General features: G+C 35.8%; 1 protein-coding gene across 1 annotated transcript in view; it reads right to left on the minus strand.

Moving 5' to 3' along the window:
* Nucleotides 1-1929: 1929 nt before the first annotated feature.
* The window catches only part of IL33 (interleukin 33), a 42002-nt gene continuing 26652 nt past the window's right edge, over nucleotides 1930-17279 (minus strand). Inside the window, exons 2-9 of the mRNA XM_047767664.1 lie at nucleotides 17146-17250; nucleotides 14977-15083; nucleotides 9302-9427; nucleotides 8600-8743; nucleotides 7347-7454; nucleotides 6627-6677; nucleotides 5664-5761; nucleotides 1930-4044 (exon numbers count right to left, since the gene is read on the minus strand). Of these exons, the coding sequence (XP_047623620.1) occupies nucleotides 3838-4044; nucleotides 5664-5761; nucleotides 6627-6677; nucleotides 7347-7454; nucleotides 8600-8743; nucleotides 9302-9427; nucleotides 14977-15073 (831 nt within the window). The 5' untranslated portion in view covers nucleotides 15074-15083; nucleotides 17146-17250 and the 3' untranslated portion in view covers nucleotides 1930-3837. The remainder of the gene's footprint in view (nucleotides 4045-5663; nucleotides 5762-6626; nucleotides 6678-7346; nucleotides 7455-8599; nucleotides 8744-9301; nucleotides 9428-14976; nucleotides 15084-17145; nucleotides 17251-17279) is intronic.

Below are 17279 nucleotides of genomic sequence, written 5' to 3' on the forward strand. Positions count from 1 at the left end.
GGACATGCAAGCTGAATATATCCCCTTTAAAAATTTTTTTCTCAAACCATTATACTGTCTATATTGTATTGCCCAGAAGAATATCAAATGGTTACCACATTACTGTGTGGGAGTCTGGGAAGGAGTGAATTTTTAGTTGGGCTTCTTGCTGCCCAGGACAAAATGAGGTTGTTCTGTTGGTAGGAAAGCAGGGGTGATGGTGATAGATATTAAGTAAACAACTGTAATGTTTTGTATCTCATCATTTTGCAGTGGATAAGTTGAGACTGAGCAAGGTTATATAATTTGCTAAAGTTGCACAGCCAATAAGCAGTAAACTAAGCCTATGTTCTTAATATGCTGGGGAGCGATTCTTGCATTCTATTTATGGGAGTATCCTCTGGATTAGGGACTGTAATTGGACTTGGGCAAGTGTTTTGTCATCTTGACACCTCAGTAGGAAGTAGCTAATTGATACATCCAGTATACATGGCATGTATTTAAGGAGTATCTGCTAGAAGATTAGATATCTGGGCTATAGAAGTGATTGCATGAGGAGAGAAGGAACTTTAGGACAAGCCTGTCCCAATCCCCACTCTAGTATCTCGGTTTAAGATTTTTCTATCTATTCGATTACTCAGTATGAGGCACAAAGTTTGAAGTTGGGGCTGGTCTTTGGATTGTTTTGTTCTGCAGATATGGGATTGTGAATTAATCCTTTTAGACGCTGTCGCATTCTAATTAAATTAGCAAATTTCTTTCCCAAATTCTCAAAATTTCAACTTTCTTAGCTTTTTTTCCATCTCTAAGTCACTTTACTCATTGAAACAAAATTTTCTCAATATTTTAAGGTATACAATAAATACATAAAAATGTAAAGAATATAAATAAAATTAGGGAAAAGAAAGTTTTAACATAATTGTCCATTTCTGGTACAATGAAATGGGCAAGTTCCTTCAGGTAATGTGTCTTAGAGACCATCAAAACATGTGCAAGTAGCATTATTCACAATAGCCAGGACATGGAAACAACCCAAATGTCCATCAACAGATGATTGGATTAGGAAGATGTGGTATATATACACAATGGAATACTACTCATCCATAAAAAAGAATGACATAATGCCATTTGCAGCAACATGGATGGAACTAGAGAATCTCATACTGAGTGAAATAAGCCAGAAAGACAAAGACAAATACCATATGATATCACGTATAGCTGGAATCTAATATCTAGCACAAATGAACATCTCCACAGAAAAGAAAATCATGGACTTGGAAAATAGACTTGTGGCTGCCTGATGGGAGAGAGAGGGAGTGGGAGGGATCGGGAGCTTGGGGTTATCAGACACAACTTAGAATAGATTTACAAGGAGATCCTGCTGAATAGCATTGAGAACTTTGTCTAGATACTCATATTGCAACAGAACAAAGAGTGGGGAAAAAAATGTATACATGTAAGGATAACTTGATCCCCTTGCTGTACAGTGGGAAAAAATAAATAAAATAAACAAACAAACAAAAAACACATGCAAGTAAGTGACAAAGAGCCACCGCATATTTGAATATTTTAATCAAATAATACTATGGTGATAGTGGAAAGTATTTTTTAAAGGAAATTTAAACATGTTTTATAAGATAACCAGGTTGAAAGATATATAAATAAGGAGTCAGTTTAAAGTTCTGATGCAAGTATATGTTGGCTCTTTGATTTTGGGTAAAAGTCACTGAATATCTCCTTTATCCTGGTGCATGATGGACACTGGGAGTATAATGGTGAAAAAGACACAATCTCTTCTCTGAAAAAATCTTATGTAATTTTAAGTCACCAAGAATATTAGGAAAATGACCTTCCCCATTTGCTGACATTGATGGATTGGGGTATGCTTTCTTTTACTTAAGAATTTCATAATATTGCATCATTTTATGATAAAATCATTATGGTCTCACATACTTTTGAAAAATACAGTTTATTCAAGAATATAAACAATGTGCAATGAATATATTTGGTTACTTTGTAATAATCATTTTAAGTATATCATATAGATACATATGATCAACACTTAGTATTTTTCAGAGAGAATTATATAGATTCAGCTTTTATTTTTGTCTCTATAGTAAAATTATTGACAAAGCAATGAAACAAAGACATATTTTTTCTACAATTGTTTGTCCTCCTATAGTGATTCTCAGACCCTTTTATTTTATGTTTCACCAACAGTTATATTCAGTATATCTCAACAAATTAAAAACTAAAAGGCCTATACTTTCCAAAAAAATCATATTTCATAAGTAGTCTGTTATTATGTTTATCATTTATTATCAGTATTATGCCTATGAACAATTTAAGGAGAAATTGCTAAGGATTTTTGTTTTTGTTTTTGTTTTTTTTGGCTGTGTCTGTGGCATGTGGAATTTCCCAGGCCAGGGATCAAACCTGTACCACAGCAACAACCTGGGCTGCTGCTGTGACAGGGTCAGATACTTAACCTGCTGTGTCACAAGGGAATTCTGCTAAGGTTTAAAAATAAGCAAAAGCTATTTAGTACCTGAAAAATGTTATTATATGCTTGAGTACAAATGTTAGGTATCTTAGTAACAATAAAACATGAAGATGTTTAATAAAGAACATTGCCGTCACTAAGTTTATAGCATAAGGCAGCCAAAGCAGAATAAAGATGTTAACATCCAGAGGTCAGGTGATGTGGAAGTGAAGCTCACAGGGTACAAATGTAATGTATACCACAGTGGGTCAAATGAAATGGAGAAGAACCGTAAGTCAAATGAATATTCCATAGTAAGCAGGGTCATTGGGAATTTGAACAACAAAAGGACTTGTGCACATAGGAGGAAAGGATTAGAGGAAATTCCATCCAAGGTGATGAGTATATCAAGTCATAGATCCCTGGAAGCCAGGGTCAAAAGAACATGGTATGCTACAAACATGAGGGACAGTTTGTTATTGAAATTGCAATTTTAATCCTGTGTCCCTCTAGGCTTGGTAGGTTAGATTAGATGACTTCTGCAACATACCCCCTCCCGCCACCATGGTACATGGATCCCATGGTACTTAGGTACCCGAACATATGTTGTGGCTCAGTGCTTTAAAAGAAATTCTAATTTGTTAGATATTCCTAACAATTTCACTGGAATTTATTCACTTTCTAACATAAGAGTGCCTTGCTTAAAGTTAACTCAGTCTGTAAAAATCAGGATTAAAAGATGAGTAAAAGTGAAATTATTAACTTCTAAAATACTTGATTTATTTTTCCTAAATTTTAAAATAATTTTCCTAAATTATTACCTGCCTAGCCATATAGGCATCTGAAGTTTCAGGTATTTAGAAACTTGGTCTTTGATTCCAGTTGTGAAGTGTTCAATCTGTGTAACTTCCAATTATCTTTTTATTAGCAACTCTAGTGTTTGAGGCTATTGTTTGGAACCAGGGAAAATTATGTCCCTATGTACCTCTTTAAAATGGATCCTTACATAAAGTGAGACTGAGGATAAGGCCCTTGCTTCTCTCCAGAGGTCTCAGCTCTAAATATGAAATTATTTCTGGACTGAAAATAGAAAAAATAAAAGTCAGGCTGTATATCTTCATAATCTTAGTAAGTCTCTTTACTGATATGCTATTTAATATACTAATACTTGTATTGAATATGCAGTTATACAGAGGAAAATAAAAAACAGAACTAAAGGATTACAAAATAATATTTTTATACATAATAAGGAAAACATTACATAGTAAACCAAACATTATATTTCCCTTAAATGTTATCTGTCTCTTTCTTTACCTCTCATCCTTTCTCCAATGATAGCTATTTTGGCTATTCAATCCAAGATCCCCAGCTTTCCGTCACATTAAGTTTGAGAGCTTAAATGTGGTATTCTCTCTATTTGAATCCTCAGGGTGTTCCCCTAGTTTTATTAGAGCTAGCTGGTTATTCTTTACTCCTAGAAACACTCCAGGATGGCTCTTACATTCAAATGAAACACATTTGGAGGGCTGCTCATGAAGGACAAAGAAGGCCTGTTCTGGCAGTGGATTTTCACATTTCTGTAGCTGAGGAAAACAAGAGAGAAAGTAACCAATATGTGAGTGGGAAGTCCAGAATCAACTTTACATCCCTGTGTTGGAAACTAAAGGAGAATAATTATTCATCACTTGATATTTATAGCAATCCTGATTACCGAGTAGGGAATAGAAGGTGGGAAAGAAGTGAGCAGAGAGCCTAAGTGGGGAGATTTGATTTGATTTACTGATAGTATATTTTGAGAGACATGATGGCTTAGAATAACTGGATCTGGATGCAGTTGTTCTCCATTTGTACCCCTCTTTGCCATGTACTATCTCCAAGACCTGGGCTCTTTGCTTTACCACTCAAGCCTCAATTTTAGTCTACCTGTCTTCTAAATTAGTCAACCTCCAACTTACTCACAGATATGTGAGTGATATAAATGATTATTATTTTAAGACACTAAGTGTTGGAGATGGTTTGTTACATGGCAAACCTAACCAATATAATAATGTCATAAGAGTTACTGTGAGAATTACATGAGATAGTGCTTGTAAAAACATTTAGCCCACTGCTTGGTGTATGATAGGGGTAAACTCATTATTGAGTAGTTACGTATGCCAAACAGCATTATATACACTTAGCTTTTTTTTTTTGCTTTTTAGGGCCACACCTGCGACATGTGTGTTTCCAGGCTAGGGGTCAAATCAGACTGTAGCTGCCAGCCACAGCCACAGCCACGGCAACACGGTATCTGAGCCATGTCTGTGACATACACCACAGGTAATGGCAATGCAAAATCCTTAACCCACTGAGCGAGACCAGGGAATCGAACCCACGTCTTCATGGATGCTAGTCAGATTAATTTCTGCTGTGCCACAATGGGAACTCCCTAGGATTTTTTTTTTAAACGGAGATGCCTGTTACCATCCATTGTTTTGTTGATACCTTGCATGGCTATATTAGTTAGCTTTATAATCTGTGAATTTATATAATTTACCTTCTATATTATACTCTCATGTTTCCATTATTGTGCACAGTTTTGACTTGCTTGTTCCTTAGGATATTTGTAAAGCTTCATTATGAGTAATATAATACTGCTATTTACTAACTGAAGAAGACAATAGTGAATCCTATGATTAGAATGTAGATTGTTATGCTATCTATATATCTTGGCATATGGAAATGTTTATGACCCACCCTTTAGAAATCTCAGAGTATAAAACTACTTTTGCATTTGCTCAAGAAAATTATATTTTATGAGGAAATACATCCTGGAAGAACATAGTAGTTCCTAAAGCCAAATAGAAAGGATTTGAGATCATTCTGTGTAGCAGTGTTTCCAATATTTTAATGTACATATGAATTCTCTGGAGATGTATTAAAATGCTTATTCTGAGTCAGTTGAAAGGGAGCCTGAAAGCCTACATTTCTAATAAGCTCCCAGGTAAGGCCATACTGCTAGCAGAGAGCAGACTTTAAATAGCAGGGCTATACATGCTAATTTCCCTTCCTTCCCTACTCTAGAAGCAAGTTATTGATAGTAAGCATTTTGTTTTATGTACACTAGTATAGATAAAACTTCTTCTTCAAAATACCTCAAATACCCAAATCTTCACAGCTGGGTAGAGTCAAGTCATGACAATTAGGTACATATTTCCATTACCTCCACAGAACGCTCCTTACTGTTGGCATGCAGCAAGAAATCTTTGTCTTTTGTGGGGCTCAGGTTTACCATTAATTTCCGATGATCACCACCACCATCTTGCAATTTAAAAAGTGCAAATTATAAAGTTAAGAATTATAACCCATTTTAATTTAAGTCAATTTAACACTGAGAAAAGAATCCAAGGTGCATGTAAAACAACTACTTCTTTCACTAACATGTCTCTTAGAAATATTTGTACCCAAATGAAACTAAAGAGTCATTGGACAGTAGTAATTCTAAATCCCCTTAGGAGAAGGGCTAATCTTCTTATGTGCTTTTTAATTGCAGAATTGTGACTCAAATGGATGTTGCTCTGGGTATCAGGTTCTCTATCTACATAGAAAGCCACTGGTAGTTGTTCCCCAAATCCAATTTCTTTCTCTTTTAGTGTGATAATAGAACATTTCCCAGCCTGCCTTCTTGTAGCTGAGTGTAGCAATGTTGTCTAAGTTCTAACTAAGGCGAGGTGAGTGGAATTGTCAGGTGCAAGTTCCATTTTGTGTCTTTAAAAAGAAAGAGAATTCATGCATATGTTTTCCTCTGTACTACTGATTGGACATTGTCATGGTGGCAAGAAATCTTGAACCACGTGGATGTTGGCAGAGCTAGAAAGAGGAAAGGAGCTGGTTCGCTTGGCAACTTGTTGAGCAGAACTGTCATTCCAGCCCTGGCTAAGATAGAAATAAAAATTTGTGTAACCTAAACCACTATTATTCTGAATTTCTCTTAAATGTAACCAAACCTTTATCCTAATTACTAAACTGAAAATGGATAAAATGGAGTAAATCCTTTTAAAATCTAAGATTTTTATCATGAGCTTAGGTCAGGGAGAAACTTCTTAGACTGCTTTCCTTTCCCATGGAGCACTTTACCCTAAATTTAAAAATTCAAGCACCAGATCTACCCAGCCTTCCCAATTACCTGTTTCACTTGAGGGGATTTGGGAATCATAGTAACGGAGTAACACCTTATCTGAAAGAGAATGGGTAAAATCCCTTTGGTGAGATACAGTTTTATCAGATAGTTTCAGTGTATATATATATACACTGATGTGTATATATCAGTGTATATGTGTATATACACTGATATATATATATATATATATATATATATATATATATATACACACTGATATATATATATAAAACACATCAGAAAACATGCTCTTCTTTTATTATGTATTAGTAAAAGCAAAACTTCTGTGATTTTGGGTAAGGTCTTAAAATGTGTAAATATGTTCTGAGGCATTATCGAACAATATTGGTATTAAAATATTAAAAATATTGCTCATAGCATTGGTATATTCTTTTACTGGAGGTTGTAGTTTGGCGATATTGAGAAGACTGGAAAGATCTGGTAGGGTAATTTAGTGACAGCCAATATGTGTGGTACCTCCTTCCATATTTCACAACAGATATCACTTCTCAATATATCATTCTTCCCTAATGAACTCTGAATAAGCTTCTGAATCTCCTTCAGTACAGTGGTATTCAAGCATCCACTGCCAGTGCATTGGAGTTAGCATGCAGCATGAAATCTATTTGCCATGACTGAGTTAATCTATTGTTTATGGTTTGGTAAATTAATTTTTTACCTTACTAGTCATCATTATATCATTATAGACAATAGGAAATATTGTACCTTTCTCTTGGTCTTTTCTCAAGTCTTCAACATAGATCTCATAACTTCCATCCTCAAAAGCAAAAGTAATGTATTGATCGTTATATGTACTGAGGGAAGCAGAATGTTCTGTAACAAGTAAAAATCTTATTATTAAGAATTCAAAAAACTTGTTTCCCTGAACAATCTTTTAGAAATAAAAAAAAACCTCCTCAATGGATTGTGTTTTTTCGTTTGTTTTTGCAATATAAGCTTCACTTTGTCCATCACTATTCAATAGATGAAAGCCTTTGGCACAAGTTTAATGTAGCTCAAAGGCTGAGGTGGGCCACCTGAATGGGATTAAAAAATGCTAGCCTCCTGCATGAAGGCCATGGGAGGCTATGTTAGTGTGCTTATGGGAGGGTTTGGTGGGAAGAAAGAAGTGGGAAAAATGATAGACCTTGCCCGAGGAAACCTCCATTTCTTGGCTCCTCATGGTCTAGGGAGAACTACGGGCAAGAAGGAACTATATTTTGATAGACATGGATAAGTGAATTCCCAGTTGCAAAGCATAGAGTTACTCAGAGACTTCCAGCAGTCCTGAAGAATGCAGGTGTGAACCTCATTCTATCCTCTGGCTAAATAACAGAGACACTTAAAGCAATACTCTCAATTTTTTTGAAGATGTACTGGTATATGTAGAAAATGATAGTATTTCTACACTGTGCTGGGGTAAACTGGAGCAGATATAGGGACTACATGTATAGGTCCTAGAGGAAAAAAAATCACTATATTTTCCTTAAGTATAGACTTATGTGCAAGAAAATAAAATATTAAAAAGAATATTAAATATTAAATTTATTTGCACAATTAGGTGATATGATTTAAAAACCATTAAAAACTATTTAGAATATTCAAGTTGAAATTTAAAAATATAATAGCTCTTCCTTTTCTTTCATTGTCAAATCGTTGAAGTTTGGGGAGATAATGTGGTTTTTTCTCCTAAAGGATGATGTATTCTTCCCAGGAATAATATATATGAAATTCTATTCCACGGCAAGCATTTCAAAATTATAGTAGATTTCTAACTATAGAATGCATATACATTGTTAGAGCAACTACCCTGTACCTAGTTTGAATACCGCTATGTGGGCATATCAACAGCAAGTGGACAGAAGTTTCTGATATACACAAAGTTGGAGACTTGGGGCTGCTTCCAGTTGTGGCACTTACCCGGGTCCTGTGTTTTACTTCCCTCCTTACCCTCATACCATCCCTGTGAGCAGTCTTACCTTTGATACTTAGAAGATTAGTTGCTGTGGTATATTTCTGGACCATAGTATTAGCAAAGGTGAAGCCCTCCACAGACCGTTTAAGGTGTCCTAGTTGCTGCTGACAGGCAGCAAGTACCAGAGGTTGCTTTTTGCACTTTTTACCTGCAGGACAAGGGTGGGGATAGGAGTGGACTGTCAGTACTCTATGAAGACCCGTCCCCTATCTCCTCTTTGACTGGATTTCCAGTCAAGGCTGCTTGTCGACAGTGTTGACTGGCCCCAGGACTTCAGCCACCACAGGATCTGAAGGGGTCAGCATCTCCTACACACTTATATCCCATTAGGGCACATCTGTTGGAATCCAGGCAGGAGAAAACTAGTCACCCAGTGGTCTCCACACCCTAAAGGCAACCCTATTAACATTTTAGTTTACTTCGTTGAAATAAAAGAAAAAACCTTTATAAATATGTAAATATATTTATAATTTTGTATCCTCTATTTTCACTTAATATTTATAACATAACCACTTATCCCATGCCATTAAAAACTCTTTATATGCCATTTTGAAAAATGGCTAAAAAATAGTTCATCATCTTTACACTTTTACAGGAGGAATTTGGGTGAGGAAAAAAATTATATATCTTGAGGTGGTATATGAAGGCAAATGGAAGCCCAACACTATGTTGAAAAATTATCAGAAAATGCATAGTTTCTCCTTACCTTTTGTTGGTGAACGCCTTTTGGTGGTTTCTTTCCCAAAGTAACAGGTCTTCTTTTCTATGATAAGGCCAGAGCGAAGCTGCATAAAGTACATCTGACAGACTTCTTTAGCCTTCTGTTGGGATTCTAAGCAATTAAAAAAATTGTGATATCATTTCATTTCATCCATCTTTATCCTTTTACAAACCCTGAGTATAGCAGGCTAAGAAAGCAACTATAGATCTACAGTATCTTATCAGAGTCCTTGGGGCCAGCTATATTTCAAATTTCAGAGATTTTTAGATTTTAAGATTGTTGAGTAGAGCATATGTTGTGTATAGCTTGCATATCCATCGGGGACTAGGGCAGCACCTCATAATAAAAAAATAATAATTTTATACTAAAACATAGGAAGATTTTCATAAAGTAGAATTAATAAAGATCTTATGTTTATTCGGGTTATGATTTAATTGTCAAGTGAGCTCAGGTTGTATTTTGCTCTCAAACAAGTTATGAAACTTTAGGTCTTTAGAAAAGATTTTGGTTTCAAAATTGTTATAAGGGAGTATGGATCTACATCCAACAAATGTCAATCTTTGCCTGAGGAGGAGCTCTTACAGTCATATGAAATCTATAATCTTTTCTACTTATCTAAAATATGCTTTTTAACAATTTTAGAGGGATAGCTGTAGTCTATAAGGTTTATTGACATTAAAAATAGCTAACCTATGTCAAGGAGATTTTTGCCTGTGTTTTCTTCTAAGAGTTTCACGGTTTCAGGTCTTACCTTTAAGTTTTTAATACACTGTGAGTTAATTTTTGTGTGTGGTGTAGATAGGAGTTAAGTTTCATTCTTTTATATGTGATTATCCAGTTTTTCCACCACCATTTATTGAAGAGATTATCTTTTCTCCATTGAGTATTTTTGGTTCCCTGGTCAAATATTAGTATGTCTACAGTGAGCCAAGCACTGTGCTGATAATTTTACATACTCTTTCATTTAACCCTTTACAAGTAATGTTGCAAGGTAGGTATGATTCTTTTATTTTAGAGATGATCACTTGACATTCTTAGCAGTCATGACACTTGTCCAAGGTTATAGGTCTGGTGAGAAGTTGTGACTCAAATGTGTATAATATTAAAGCTCCTCTTCCATCTACCTCCATCTAAGAAAATGCTACACAACAATTTTAGAGACTAATAAAATGCAAACTGAAATAAAATCAGTTGAAGTAAAAAATTAATTGATTAAATAATTCTTATTTATCCAAATAAAAATTAACATTTCAAATAAAAATTAAATTTGCCACTTGGAAATCATAAAAAGCTTTTCAGAGCTCAATAGGAAAGAAAAATTTAAAATCTGAGTCATAAGATCTAAATTTTAAACATTATAGTAAATGAATTATCAAGCAAGTTATACAATATAGCTAAATTTCAATTCATAGTAATTCAGAAAATGAAAATAATTACTTGTGACTTTGAGATCCATTCTCTGATCTGTTTTTTTTACTCTCCAGAATATCTGCCTTCCTAATATGCTTTTTAAAGTTAAGTGGAATTAACTTTTGTTAGGTACTATTTTGAGTTATCGATGTCTTGCCTCCAATTCAGATTAACAGCTTTAAGTGTATTCAACTTCAGAGCTGGGCAAGACTATTTAATCATAATCATCCACTCTGGAACTCCGCAATATTGTTTTGTTTTACAATTTCAGAAATATCAGCTGTGGTATCTTACACATAGGGTTAGGGTTAGGGTTAGGGTTCAAAGATAATTTACAAAATTGTGCCATAGGCAACATTAAATTTGGTTTCCTGACAACTAATTCCAGGTTCAAAGATAATTTACAAAATTGTGCCATAGGCAACATTAAATTTGGTTTCCTGACAACTAATTTAATATAATACATTATTAATTATATGTTATGTGCTAGTCTTAGCCATCAATAACCAATGTTGTGTTTGATATCAATAACCAATACTGTGTTCGGATTGGCCTTTGTGGTTATTATGATTGCAAGATACCCTTCAGCAGTAACCATCAGGAAACTAAAAAAGTAGAGGTTTATTAATTATAAAACCTGAAAATTACACTGTGTATCTGGGATCACAGAGAGAGCACAGGTAGAGGGAGTTCATGGGACTGGGGTTCTGCTTTTTTTGAGGTTGAGGGAGCTTAGGATATCAAGAGCTCACTATTTATTGGTGAATTTAAAATATAAAAGCAGGAACTTAAAGTGTGGGGAGAAAAAAAAAGTGGTCCAAATTGCTAGATATGGAAATCAACTAAGATTTCTGGTTCGTTATCTAGTCTTCTGGTTCATCGTATGTTTATTTAAGATAACTGTCTTTCAACTGGGTACCACCTTGAAGTGGATAGCACAGCAACCAAAACTTAAGTCAGGCACTTACTTTAGAAAAAATAAAAACAAAACCCAACTGTCAGAGTTCCCACTATACTGTATCACATTGTCTCTTGAGAGCTAAAAGACATGAAATGGTACTCTTAGCATGCTCATTCCTAATATGCTTATCTTTATGTCTAGCATCTCATGGGGAAATGACAGGTATGTCTAATATTACAGACTATATGGGGACCAAGATATTGATCTTGGATAGTAAGATGTGAGGGTCATAATATTGAGGAAGTATTGTGGATGTAGAAGAAGAGAATTCGGGTTTAAAGATGTGAATGTAAAGGACAGCATCTAGTGGACAAACACTGGGTATTCATTGCGGCTGACTGTGTTTGAAGTTTGTAAAATACTTCACATTGCGAGGATTTGGTAGAATGTATAATTTGGTGTTGTAGGCAGCGGAAACTGAGGTGTGAGGGCTGAATTCTTGGCCTGAACACATAAAGCTGGCATGGCCATGGGAACTCTGTAGAAGATAGTGCCATTAGGGTCAGAGGGTCAGCTTAAACTTATGATAAGGCTATTGCAATTTCCTGTGTCTCCATCCTGCTTGATATCTGAGGGCAGTGTCTTTGTAAGGCTTTTAAGCAAATTCTCATAATAAGTTTCATCATAGCAACAGGGTGATAAAATCCCTCACTTATCCCTGGTAAGTGGGGATAGACCTGGAAATTTTGTTGTAGTTCTGCCACTGAGAGAGCCAGACAGTGGCTGAGAGGACCTACAGAAGTAAATCACTTCATCTTTCATTTTTCCTTAAACACTCATTTCACCAAGGTCTCTTCTCACTGCTGGCTGCCTTTAACCTGTCTGTGGCATTTGACTTGGGGACTGCATCCTTCTTTGAACTCTTCTTCTCTTATTGGGTGTATCAGCAGTCTGTTTAGATTCACCTCGTCTCCCTCTGATCAGTTCTTCTGTGTTTCTTTGATAGATCTTCCTTCTCTGCCTGCTCCTAAAATGTTGATGTCCCTGAGAATTTTGTCCTTTGCCTTTTCCTCTCATTCAAGACATTCTTTCTGGGCCTTCTTACTTGCTCCAGTGACTTCAATCAACTTTGTATATGCTGATGACTTAACATCAGATTTTATGAGAGGAACCACATATTCAGATTTTTATGTAAAATCTCCCAATTTTTAAATATTGCCTCAATTATAGAACAATAACACTGTTCAGTCAAAAAAAAAAAAAAAAAAAACTTCTCCTGGATGGATACATCCCACGGCTCCTGGATTATGTCTTCTGGATAGATCCATAAGGAAGCTGGATTTCAGGGCAGGGACAGGGTTGGTGGATATGACAGAGGAAGTAGCAGAGGAGAATGGCCTGACCCTGAGGAGTAGCTTCCTGGAAATAGGGAAGGAAATGAGTTTGGGGAGAGGCTTTCCTAAAGCTCATGAAGTCCTGTACTAAAGGTGAAATGCCCTGGTGATGACAAGAACTCATGTGGTACCTGACTTATGGACACCTGTAACAGTTGGATACTGAGTTTTGTGACTTTGTGATTGTGTCAGATCCAGTTAGCCTAAGGGGGGAGAAGAAATTAAAATGAACTTTCTTGTTTTGTTGCTTGAGGGCTCATAATAGTTTATTTAGAAAAAGAAGATGTGACATTCCTTGCATCTTGAGTTTTGAGAATCGGTTTGTACCTATCACATACCACAAGTATCTGCTAAAATTTTAGCCAGGAGTGTTTAAGTAACAATACTTTTAGTATTGAGCTGAGCCAATATTGTTGGAAGAGAAAATCTGTTAAGGAACAATAAAAATAATGCGACATGATTTGAGGATTATCTTTACCATTATTTCTCTAAATGTGTAAATTAACTCTTAGGGGCCACTGCTCCCTTAAAGGAGGGGTTACATTTTCTTTTTCCATCAATGCCAGCAACTCTGGTATATACTCCAGACTGTTCCCTCAGTCCAGAATCTATAGAGAGACCATACTTCCTAGGATACAAAGAGAATGCATTCTGTATTAAGAAACAATTTGGGGGTATATAGTCACTTCTGATGAGTCACTCTTCATGCAAGGAGCATTCTGACTCAGACATAAATAAAAGGGACTAGCTTTGCTGTGATTTCCTGGCAATTCAGAAACCACAGTCAAATTACTGGTTTCCTTACGTACAAAAGAAGAACATGGGTGGGCCAGAGCCTCAGGGAGGACAGAAATGATATTCCTTAGCACTGACTTGTCTTCCAGCCTAAAATGTTTGGGGAGATGGGAGGAGTTCAAAGAACAAGGGTGTACCAGTCCCCACCATCATTTCTCATCCTCTGTTTTCTCATGGTCCACAGAGCTCTGTTAATTCTTTTGTGTTACTGCTCTCAAGTGAAAAACATGGGTATAAATTTGCAAAATTCTTTCCTAGGATAGGTAATTTTAAGGCTCAAAGTTGTATGTAGCCCTTTCATCTTAAAGCTATGGCAACTACCTGACTTTTTGCCCTTCATCTTATTCCAAATCCTTTGAGTTTGCAACTGGATAGACTTGAGGATCATTTTGTCAATTATGTTCTATTTGGACCCTGGTTTATTTAAATATCTTCACTTGTTATTTTCTCCTTTATAAGAAGTCACAAGTCAAGACCACAAACTTGATATACCAAAGGTCTTAATAAATGTTGAATAGAAGTGGGCAAGTTTAAAATTTTGTCAGTTAATCTGGGGAAAAGTTTTGGGACTTGGTGGCAAGAGGTATGGGTAGAGAAGGGATTGATATGAACAGCTACAATTATGTTTATCATGGAGCTCCCATTGTGGTTCAGAAGTAATGAACCTGACTAGTATCCATGAGGATGTGGGTTCAACCCCTGGCCTCCTTCAGCGGGTTATTGCTGTGAGCTGTGGTGTAGGTTGCAGATGTGTCTCAGATCCTGCATTGCTGTGGCTGTGGCATAGGCTAGCAGTAGCTTCTAGCCTGGGAACCTCCATATGTCACAGGTATGTCCTTGAAAAGCAAAAATAAATAAATAAAATGGTTATGTTCATCACTATTAGCAGGTTTAAATCATCTGAGTCACTCCTGTTCTGTGATATATCAAATAAGCAAAAGTTGGCCATATAGTCTGTTAAAATGAAACTCTCCTCTATTTCACACTTATGAGCTGTATCTTTCAATTTCAGCTCTTGTATTCTTAGTAACTTTTGGTAAGGTTATAAACCAAAACATATGGTTTATATGTAAAGCATATATAAACATTGGAATGATATGGATTTGGTAATGGATTAAAAAAATAGTGTATAAAACAATCAGAAAGACTTAAGTCCTTACTTCTCAACTTGGGAGATTTTATCGAGGCTTTGCCGGCTGAGCTATTCATCTTTGCTGTGGAAATTTTGGTGGTTGAATACTTCACTTCAGGCTTCATTTTCAGGCTTCTGTTGGATTGAAATATAGCATTAGTGCATTTGTCTCAACTTGAAAACAAACAGAAACAACTGTAGATAATCGATAACATAGCCACATAGAGAAAATAATTATTTCAGTAAAATTTGAACATAGTGTTCTGAATATATATCTAAATCAGAATATAGTCAGAGGACAAATTAACTGCAAAGAAAGCTCTACTCTGTGGGTTTATTGTTAGTGATAATATTGATATTGAAATTCTAAGACTGCGTTGCTGTGGCTGTGGGTAGGCCGGCAGCTACAGCTCCGATTTGACCCCTAACCTGGGAATCTTCATATGCCTTGAGTGTGGCCCTAAAAAAAAAAAAAAAAGGAAGAAAAAGGAAAAAAGAAATAAATAAAAGTTAACACACTATGATGACCTAACTGCACTGTCGCACATTATGCTTACAAGTTAAATACTATTATTATGAAATTTATTATTTTAAAGGAGATGGACAACTGCCTGAGCATTTGAAGTTAAATTCCTAGTTCTGATTATTTTCTTTCTACATTTGGAGGGAGAAGACAGAAAACAGGGTCGGGAAGTTCCGGCATAAAGATGGAAATCAGGAGAGTAGATTCTGGTCCTGGTTCTGCTTTTGCGATCCTGGGCAAGAAACTTAACATTTCAGTCTTAGCCTATTCATCTATGGAGTGAGGGGCTCAGTAAATGATGTCTAAGGTTTTCTGCTTCAAGTGTTCTTGATCAATAAAGGTGGGCGAATCAGAGAAAGAAAGTAAGGACTGATGTGAGTCCCTTATGCTCTGTGAAGATAATATTCACTCTCATGGAAAGATAACAGTCATTCCCGGGGGCACAATAGGGAATCTCCACTATGCTATCATTGAAGGATTTTATTTAAATCTCTTATAAATTTCATTAGGATCATCTCTTCTTGCTGAATAAAGGAGGAGCCTTGCATTCCTGGGTATGAGGAATCACTGAAAGATAAACTTCATGCACCTTTATTTTTGCTCCTGGACAATCCCCTATAGGCTGAAATTCCAAATTTTCTTATTTACTTGGAACTAGATTCTTACACATAGCCATTCTATTTACAGCCAGTTTCATGAACAAAATTTTCTTTCTTTCTTTTTTTTGGGGGGGGGGGGAGGGCCACACCTGAGACATATGGAGGTTCCCAGGCCAGGGGTCAAATCAGAGCAGTCAGAGCAGTAGCTGCCGGCCTGCCCATATCCACAGCAATGCCAGATCCAAGCCACATCTGTGACCTACACCACAGCTCATGGCAATGCCAGATTCTTAACCCACTGAGTGAGGTCAGGGACTGAACCCATGTACTTATGGATACTAGTCAGATTTGTTTCTGCCCAGCCATGATGTGAACTCCTATTGTGTTAACTTTTAAATTGTACAGAAAATAGTTCAAATAGTTTCCTGCATATTGCAGTTCTTCAGGTAACACTTTACTGATAGTATGAAAATTACATTGCTAGATTTTTTAAAAGTTGTAATTTCAAATAAATCTAGGAAATGTTTCAATCTGTATTCCACTTCTTGGGAAGTTAGAATTCATATTAGTATAGTAAAGGTGTTGACAGTCCCTCACTGAAGAACTGTGGCTACTTTTAACTAATTATTTTCAGTAATTTTTTTATCTTGTAACCTCCTCAAGCTCCTCTGTTAACACTAATAGCTAGCTGGTTTGTGAGAACACGCTTGGAGGAATTCTCCTCTAAACCAACATTAGCTTGCAGAGTTATATAAGATAGGTAAGAAACTGAAAATCACATTTAAAATGGAGTCATTGGCACAGAGAAAGTAAGCTGTTTTTTAAGAATAACAAGTCAAAAGCATAGTCAAGAAATATTTTCTAATCCTAGTCTAAAAAACAAAGTAGTTTCTTTAAACTATCTACAAATCTTCTGCTTAAAAAATACCATCACCCTTTTCACCATTTTTTTCAGCTTAAAATTTACTCTTTATTATCTTATTTTTAAATCAGAAATATTACAGAGTATATGGCAATATAAACATTACTGGTTCTTTTTTGCTGCTTTTTCTAATAACATATGGCAAATACTCACCTAAGTTATAAATATGAAGGGTTGCTGTCAAATGATGAGGTTTCCTGTCATCCGCACTTGGTAGTAGTTGATGCAGTTATATTCCAACTCTACTTTTATATACACCTATTTGGTTTAAGCAACACTGGGTGACA

This window comes from Phacochoerus africanus, chromosome 2 (assembly GCF_016906955.1).
Source record: "Phacochoerus africanus isolate WHEZ1 chromosome 2, ROS_Pafr_v1, whole genome shotgun sequence".
Lineage (NCBI taxonomy): Eukaryota > Metazoa > Chordata > Mammalia > Artiodactyla > Suidae > Phacochoerus > Phacochoerus africanus.